Source organism: Dysidea avara, chromosome 7 (genome assembly GCF_963678975.1).
Source record: "Dysidea avara chromosome 7, odDysAvar1.4, whole genome shotgun sequence".
Taxonomy (NCBI): domain Eukaryota; kingdom Metazoa; phylum Porifera; class Demospongiae; order Dictyoceratida; family Dysideidae; genus Dysidea; species Dysidea avara.
In genome coordinates this window covers 15,265,645-15,274,979 of record NC_089278.1, presented here as the reverse complement: position 1 = coordinate 15,274,979, position 9,335 = coordinate 15,265,645, and the positions used below count along the sequence as shown (strand labels likewise).

Genomic DNA, 9,335 nt, shown 5'->3' with positions numbered 1-9,335 from the left:
AACAGTGGAGGGGCAGTGCCTCCTCACTTTTTCCAATTCCCAGTTGCCAAAGTAAAGCAATTATTGTAGCCAATATTTCTGCTCAGATTATGCAAGAATGGAATACTGCATGAATCAGTATCGATATACCCTAATAGAGCAGTCACCTAACTACTCTAATAGAATATTCAGCGGAATCATAATATAAGCTATGAGATTAATTTGATATGTCTTCATTAACACATAATTATATCTATACGTAATCAAGAGCACGAGTCTATCTGAAATGCCTTCACTTACTGCCGATGTATCTAACTATACAGTATCTTAATGATAGTCATTGTATTTATAGGAGTATTCTATTCAAGTACACATGATTTTTTTTATGTTTAAATACAGGTAAAGGCATAGCCTGTATACCCAATGTATTATACAAAAATAAATCTTGAATCTAGTACATAACTGTATGACAACAATTTAAAAGTATTAATTACAACACATGTACCACTAAAAATGCTCTCAAATTCAATCTCAAAGCATTCAAATCACAAAATTTTCCTCTCTCTGTGTGTGTGGGGGGGCATGCCCCCAGACTCCCCTAGTATTGGCATGCTTTTCATGCTACATAGACACTAACTTAAGGTATAGTTAATGAATTTAAAACACTTTGTAACTTACCCACATGACTTGCTCCCTCCCCCACTTTCAAGTACTGTTCTCCACCCCTGAACTACTGTATCATATATGAAATACAGCAATCTGTTGAGTTTTGGACTATTGAACTATTCAGCAGCTGTGAACTGTACCTCTAGACCCCTGCTGCTGGTAACTTAATGAAACTCCTCCTAGCTAGCTATATCCCTGCAGTTATGGACAATCCCTAATTGTGTTTGTACGCATAGAAATTTCATCTAACTAGTGACTTGGTCATCATTTTATTCCCACCCTTAGGGGCATAGGAAAATGGGTTTCCTGGGGTTTTGTAAACCCTTTTGAAATTTGTATTTGTTTGTAGCAGGAACACTTGTAAGTGTCAGGGTTTAGTAGTCAATAGCAGAACAGAAAAAGCAAGAACAATAAATCTAACATGAATCTTACATTTGACTTTTCAGGGTATAGTGGAACTCTAACACTGAACATGATTAACCCTGAACATAAACCCTGAAATGAGAATTTACTTTTTGTCCTTTGTCAAGAAGAGTCCTCAGTTAAGGGGTGTATATGTACTAATACAGTGGAACCTCTCTTGAAGGACACCCCTGAATTCTGTACAACCTCTTTATAAAGGACCAAATGTCTGGTCCCAAATCAACAGTGTTAGTAACTTCCGTACCAAAGGACCAATGTTGTCCATCTCTGAAGAGTTATAATGTGATACTGTTGATTTAGGACTTAGATAAACGTCCTTTATAAAAGGACTATCCAGAGTTCCAGGGTGTGGGTTTTACTTACAACCAAAGGGGGTGTCCACTGACAAGGAAAAAATCTGAATAAAGAGAAATACTCTGAGAAGTGAAGTACGAATATTCTCTCACACTAATGGTCAACAGAAGAGTCCTTGTAAGAAAGGTGTGAATTTGGAAACAATTTTAAATGATTAAGATATCTCTAGTTTTTCTTATTTTTATTCGCTAAGAATCAGAAATTGTGTGTTTGCATTTAACTGAGAAGTTCAAGATCCTTTGGGATATGCTTAGACTGTGTGTTGGAGTAAATAGTAGCTATTATAATGCACTTAGTTGGTTAGGTCTTAGTGATAATTGTAACTGCAATTAATTTTATTAGGTTAATATGATGACAATAAAATAAATTTTGAATTTCAACAACACACAATTATTTTAGTATGATAATCTATACATCAGTACAGTAATAAGATGCAATCTGCTGTAGCAATGGCTGACTAGCATCTAACAGTGAACAAGCATATTCACTTTCTTTCTTGACAACCAGTCGTATGATGGCATCCAACTCCACAGGATTAGGTTGAATCTGTTAGACAATACATAGTAATCCTATCGTCTATTATAATGGCAAGAAAATTTCATAAGCAAAGAATATTTTACATTTTATACTTGCTCTAAAATACTTGCTCTAAAACATGGTAATAGCCTAGCCCCATGTATGTATTTTCATAAAAAATAGCAATGCTGAAAAAAAATTTCTTAAAGCATTAATGCAATAGTGCATAACAAATATGTTACTTGTGACTATAAATTTAGAAAAAAGTTTACTGGTATGGTACCTTAATATGTGTATATACTAGTTCACACATATTGTTCATAGTATGACTATAATTGTAATAACCAGAGCAGGTCAGCAGGCAGACAACAAATGTTACAAACATGCGTATATTATTCCGCTCCTGGTGTAGTTTAACTGCCCCCAAAACTATTAAACTTCGTGTATAAGCATGCATATTCTGAAGAGCTTGAGAACAGTCTCAGAATTATTCTGCCCGGAATGATAGCTACTACCTTGGGTCTACCACAATAGGCAGAACTCAGCGGTTTGTTTCATCTCCTCATGATTCATCAAATAAACAATAGAGTAAATCAACAGTCAAGCTACTAGCTATATACATCTGTACATGCAAGTATAGAATGCCATCATAGGTCATGTATATAGTCATTTAATAGATCACTAAACTTTGTATAATGACAGAGCCTGCTCCTACAGAGTTCTTATAATAGACACAACAATGTGGAGTAGAGGTTTAAAGTATACCAAATAATTTATCATGTGCAACATGTGTACGTACCAAGCTTAAGTCAATCCCATCAAATTCAGGACACCCATCCCTGTTGCCAATAGGGCCAGGTAATCCAGGTGGGCCCCTTGGTCCACGTTCTCCATGTACACCTGTACGACCTCTTCTGCCGCGACGTCCTGGGGACCCTATTTGACCTTTAGGTCCCTCAGCACCAGGAAGTCCTGAGACACCTGGCAATCCCCGAGCACCAGGAAAACCAGGACGTCCAGTGTATCCACGAACTCCTTTAATGCCTTTGATTCCCTTGCTTCCAGGAGGACATGAAGCTAAGTAGCAATAGTTTGTATAATTCCATATGTGTCTTATGTATACTTACTGGCTCTAGTGCTTCTCCTGTTACGATAACATACTATGTTAGGACCAGGAGGACCAGTAATTCCTGCATCTCCTAGGGAGCCTCTGTCACCGAATAGTCCATTATTTCCCACAGACCCTACAGAAAATGAGCTAGCACTCACCAACAATCATAAAATGACTTAATTAGAATACCTTCCACACCGGGTGGACCTCTGTCCCCTTTGTTTCCCTTTATACCAGCAGGACCTGGCAGTCCTCTAACTCCAGTAGGACCAGGTACTCCCCCATCACCATTGTAACCAGCTTCTCCTTTCTCTCCATGATAACCAGGACTCCCAGGAGGACCTGTGAGCAAGTTAACATTAGCATATACTATTAGAATTTAGCATACCTTGAACACAGTAAGAATTAGCAACAGGGCCAGGTGGTCCAGGTAATATGATTTGTGTTTCTGTATTAATCACTGTCTCATTGGATTTATCATCAGGAGGTACAACAAGACTAAACTCATCTAATAGAAACTCAAATACTTGACAGACACAACCAGGAGGACCGGGTGGTCCAGGAGGGCCAGGGTACCCTGGCTCTCCTTGTAATCCTAGAAATCCTTTAGGTCCAGTTGGTCCATCAATACCTACAGGTTGTGTCAAGATGCATTACCAACATATTTGTTGGATGCATGCCATACCAGGCTCTCCTTTCCTCCCTTGTGGACCATCATTCCCATTTAGTCCGGGGAATCCAAAAGGTCCTGGGATTCCTCTGTGACCAGTAAAACCAGGTGGACCATGATTGCCCTTCTGTCCCTTTTCTCCTTTCCTTCCACCATTTGGATCATAAGGTGGTCCAACTTTACCAGGTGGCCCTGTTTGCCTAGTACTACGGGTACCAGGGGGACCCCTTGAACCAGGCATACCAGGCACTCCAGTGGGTCTCTATGTGACACAATATTTTAACAATTATTACATAGTAATACAGTGAAACTCCTCAAAAATGACACTGGACACCTTGACAATCAGAGCAATTGACCTTGGTGCCTTTGTATTACAGTACATACATTTAAACCACTGCAATTGGGACATCATCTAATAAAAACACTTTAACATTGTCCCAAAGTGTCCAGAATAGAGACGTTTCACTGTATATCATTATACATACTACTCTAGTGATACACAGACCAGGTGGTCCTTGTGCTCCTGGTGCACCTGTTAATCCTGCTAAGCCTGGAGGTCCATCAGATCCCTGAGAGCCAGTAGGCCCAGGATACCCACTGTCCCCATTTTCACCACGTGACCCATGAATGCCTTGTAGACCTACATTGTATTGTACAAATGATACACAATATTGTTCCTGTGTCAAATACGTCTTTGACTTATGATCCCTATTACTACAGTCGGGCATATACATAGCATTGGACCATAGCTAGGAGAATACAAGTATTCATGCATCCATACCATGTGGCCCTGGATACCCAGTATATCCAGTCTTTCCTTTCCTGCCACGTTCACCTGACTCTCCAGGCAGTCCATGTGATCCAAGAGCTCCTTTGTGACAAAATGATGACTGGGATGGAAACCCTCTCTGATTTGCTGTTCTACGAATCCTTTGTTCATTGACTGGTGCAGAACTAAAACAATATCAATAATAAAGCTACACACACACACACACACACACACACACACCACACACACACACACACACACACACACACACACACACCACACACACACACACACACACACACACACACACACACACACACACACACACACACACACACACACACACACACACACACACACACACACACACACACACATTAAACACACACACACAAACACACCACACACACACACACACATTATACACACACTCACTGAAACTTGTCAACTATTTCTCTCTTGTTGTGGTCTGTCCACACTGATAACACAGGTCCCCTCCTAATTTGAAAATGACTCTTGTTAACCAGGTGCTCAGTAAAGTTGTAGATATTTTGTTTTTCTGTTTGCTTTGAGTACTGTCGTAAAATAAATGAACTATACTGTTGTGTGTTGTGATTGCCTCTCCATGCATCAAAGAAGCCTTTACTCATGGCTATGTTTGAAGACAATACATTACCAAAATGTTCAATATCTCTCTTAGTGATGCCTGGACAGTGAGATGGCCCAGGTAGTCCTGGAGAACCAGGCAAGCCTACTGATCCTGTTAATCCTGGATTACCACGTGATCCAGGACTGCCTGTTATTCCTGGAGAGCCAGATATACCTGAACAGTATGTACATAGTAAATCAATAAATTGTAAACATATACTATATCTCACCAGGAGGTCCATCTATACCATCTACACCTGGAATACCACTTCTTCCTCGTACACCATTAGCTCCTCGTTGCCCTTTTATTCCAATATCACCAGGTGATCCTTGGTCCCCTTTCCCTAACAATTGATGTCATTTACATGTAACTACATGGAGTCTCCTCTCACTAGCTGAACAGATGGATCCTTTAGGTCCAGTACAGGAACATGTTGTTATGCCAGGTGGACCAGGGATGCCTATGTGATAAATTCAATGTAAATAACTTAAATACCCAAACAACAGCATGACAGCACTTAGCTACCTCTATCTCCCTTTGGTCCTCTTGTTCCTTTTCTACCACGCTGTCCCACAATTCCTTGTGCACCTGGTAGTCCAGGAACACCTCTTGATCCAACCTCACCAACATTCCCTCTAGGACCTGGTAACCCACGAGGTCCTCCATCACCTCTAGGACCAGGTTTTCCACTCCTCCCCTTTTCACCTACTTGCCCTTGATCTCCAGGAGCACCATTCTCTCTTCTATCCTGTAACACTGGCATCAACTATATTCCACCACACCGGCATTAAATACACAACACAATATACCTCAATGGCACTTTCAAGCACAAAAAAGTTAGCTCCTTTGTGCTTTACTTTATTATTTGATCTGAATGTCATTGATATGATGTCACTCATTACATAACCACTCTTGGGTACATGGTTACCACAAATCAATGTTCGTTTTGTTGACATTCCCTTCACAGTATGTTCATACAGTAGAGAATCCAAACATCTAAATGGTATTATGCTCTCTTCAATGTCCAGTGGGGTAGGATAGAGGAAAAAGTACTCATGATTAAACTGACGAGGGGGAAGGGAATAGGTGCACAATGTCTTGTCAGGATATACACCACCATCCTCAGTTGGTGTTTTAATGTCATATACTGTTGTTTTTCCTATAAGTGTAGCATCAATGAGTTCAAACTTTCTATTCCGTAATGTACAATTGTTGTTTTTGAACTTGGTAGTGTAGCACACCCTGTAACTATAGGACAATATCACATGACACAACAACATGACAATATCATTAATTACTTCAGTCCTTTATTGGCACCATAAGCTGCTTCTTTTCTATGGTCCTTATCCCCCTTTGTACAGGTGATCACATTCTGGCCAGTGTGATGGTACTGTGATCCACTAGCTATAGCAGTTAAGGCAAGCAAGACAAGTACACTAACATAGACCACTCCAACAGCCATTTCTCGACATATGGCACAGATGAGAGAGTCACTGGTATTAAATATGTGCCAATGGCAGCCATGTACTGTTAAGAAGCCAATTATCTCTCTAGCGTAGGTGATGTAGTCTGGGCAACTATGGTTCTTTACAAATTAGAGCATGAAATCATCTGCTAACAAGATGAGATAATTTCCTTTTTAAACTATAGTGGTTACTGAGTGTGGCAAAGAACATAGACATTGGACAGTAACATGTTGGTGCTACACTAGTCAATGCTATGATGACTCTATTGTTTTATATTTCAAACACTTTCAACACTTGACAAAATTGAGGGGAGAGTGTAACTACTATAAAATGGTTTATGAAGGAAGTAAACAATTAGCTAATAATGTATTGACATCACCAAAACTACCTGGTACTGGAAGGAAGACACAATATTCCCCCTTACAACTATGAATGCTATAACAGCACAAACCACAGTCACAACATTGGTCACATCAAAACTAACCACTGTTACCCCTGTTGATTTCCCTACTCAGTTGCTGGTGTGTAATTTACAAGTATCCCAGTGGGGACCCACAAAGTTGAATGCAGAAAAAATTTTCACACCATGATACCACACCAAGTACGATCCCCAAACAACTTGCAATCTCTAGGTAATACATAAGTGCTTAGGTAGCCAGCCACCGTGGCACAGTCAGGAATTCAGGTCCTCAGTATCCAACCTATAGCACAGCTACATAAGCTGCATAACTTCTCAAGCATCACAAGAGTTGCTCCAATCACCACACATATATCACTGATAGCAAATCTGAAGAATGTCAAATGTACAAGTGACATTTAATTCTTGACCTTTCACTTTAGGTTGAATTTGCAAGTTAGCATGATGCCATCTGTCACAGGAACTGCTTATCTTGTCACTCTGATGAAGTGGTAGTTTAGTTCAGCATCCATGTGGAATTTATTAGTGATCAGCATGTACTGATGGACTGGATTGCAGGACTAGTAAATTGGACGAAAACAACTGTGTGGGTATTAGTCAGTCTGACAACACTGACTGACGCCATAATTATAGTATGAACTTAGAAGGTAAAAAATTTGACTCTTAAAGTAATTAGAGTGATAGCAATATATGCATTACCCTCACAAGATTCTTAATTACATATCTTGAAACAGAGCAATCAAAATATATTCTCTAAATGCTCACTGTAAGGCTATTGATCACTCTTAACAGACACACACTCACATACAATAAGCTTTTGGCAACTCAGTAGTAAGGCACTGTATAGGCATGTCCCCTATAGGAAGATTATCAGTCACAGGTAACTTTCGGCTGTACTGTATGCGTGCTTTTCAGGTATAATTATTATTATGAACTCAGTAGTACTCTTTATAGCCACTAGGACGCCTTGTAACTCTAGCAGAGAAGTATACCAAAATGTCTATGTTTTAAGGTTTTACCATGAAATGTCAAATTGTCCCCTGGAATGCACCATGAAAGTCATTTCATGGGGTATCATGGATTTTTATGGGCCATGAAATGCCTATTAGCATCAGAATTTCATGCATTTTCATGGCACTGCAGAGGTTTCATGGGTGTAGAACCCATGAAATGAGGTAAAACCAAGGGGGTATTTCATGGCAATTTCATATGTTGTATCTGGTAGTGGATCTACAGTGACATGACATATCTTATGGCACATAATAGTGATTTTTGCATCCAACAAAATATCTAGATTTTGTCAGGTTTTTATGATGAGAATACACAACACTTATAAAGGGATCAGGTAGTACACAAAGACTTTATAACTGCAACTTCTTGATAATATACATCCATGAGGGATCACAACTATCATTATACAATCACCTTACGTACATAAGTACTCTGCTGACATCGGTTCTATAACCTGCTGTTAGGGACAATGTTGATATGTTATGCCAAATACCATCTAAGTGAGTTGTCATTGCATCTGTTATTAAAATTCCCTCAAGGGTATAGGAAACGGGTTTCCTGGGGTTCTTCATGGAAATTTGTATTTGTTAGTTTGAGGCAGGAAGACTAAATGTCAAAGTTTGGTAGCATAGAAAAGGCAAGAACAGTCAACAGTGTAGTCCAAGAATCTTTCTATAGTACCAAAGGGGAAACAACTTGTCCACAATTGGTGGCTGAAAGGAAGAAAAATCTGAATAAAAGTCATTAGTGTACTCTAATGAAGCAGTCACACAAATATAATTATAGCTAATCAGTTGATAAATGTAAACACATTTTTACCTTTCTAATACAAGGAGTTTTCATTAGCTAGTAAATCAGAATTTCAGTGTGTGTTTGCAGTGTAGAATATTCCAGATCCTAGTCCTTTGGCATATGCTTATATAGACTGTGCTGCACTGCTGGGTGAGAGATTTTTTTGCTCTGCATTCAACAGTGTCAAGCTTTTTTCTCACAGGTCACTAGTGGGATAACACATTAGAAGTACACCATTTACTATGTCCAAGATACATGTGACTGTATGTCTTAATTCCTTCATATACGTATATTTAGAATCTCCCACACAATACCTCTATTACTGATGGTCAACTTCAGTAAAGCTATAGGAGTGAATACTTTAGCAATTATAATGTATGCTTGCAAAAAACTGAACTTTCGGCTTGGGTATGTAAACCTATATATATATATACATATAATTGTACACTTGTGGTATGTGTGATCTAGTTTGCAATGTGTTGATTGTTTGCTCTCCTAGTAAGAAGTCCTG

General features: G+C 39.2%; 1 protein-coding gene across 2 annotated transcripts; it reads right to left on the bottom strand.

The window, feature by feature from the left end:
- Positions 1-1,736: 1,736 nt before the first annotated feature.
- Positions 1,737-9,335, bottom strand: LOC136260653 (collagen alpha-1(I) chain-like). Of its 2 annotated transcripts, none has more exons than XM_066054478.1 (15): positions 8,852-9,335; positions 6,436-7,581; positions 5,947-6,385; positions 5,663-5,885; positions 5,529-5,597; positions 5,367-5,480; positions 4,924-5,311; positions 4,501-4,673; positions 4,205-4,359; positions 3,735-3,981; positions 3,438-3,680; positions 3,239-3,391; positions 3,066-3,182; positions 2,738-3,015; positions 1,737-1,968 (listed from the first exon to the last, which is right to left on the bottom strand). In XM_066054478.1, exons 2-15 carry the CDS (start codon positions 6,597-6,599, stop codon positions 1,831-1,833), a joined length of 2,901 nt encoding a protein of 966 aa, XP_065910550.1. In that variant the 5' UTR covers positions 6,600-7,581; positions 8,852-9,335; the 3' UTR covers positions 1,737-1,830. The 2 variants fall into 2 exon arrangements, with proteins under 2 accessions (XP_065910550.1, XP_065910549.1); XM_066054477.1 differs by lacking the exon at positions 8,852-9,335 and adding an exon at positions 8,456-8,739.

Coding starts and splice junctions, on each gene's coding strand:
- LOC136260653 (XM_066054478.1), bottom strand. CDS start 6,599: ATGGCTGTTGGAGTGGTCTATGTTAGTGTACTTGTCTTGCTTGCCTTA. Junction 6,386..6,435: donor GGTGCCAATAAAGGACTGAA/GTAATTAATGAT, acceptor ATTGTCCTATAG/TTACAGGGTGTGCTACACTA. Junction 4,360..4,500: donor TGGGTATCCAGGGCCACATG/GTATGGATGCAT, acceptor AATACAATGTAG/GTCTACAAGGCATTCATGGG.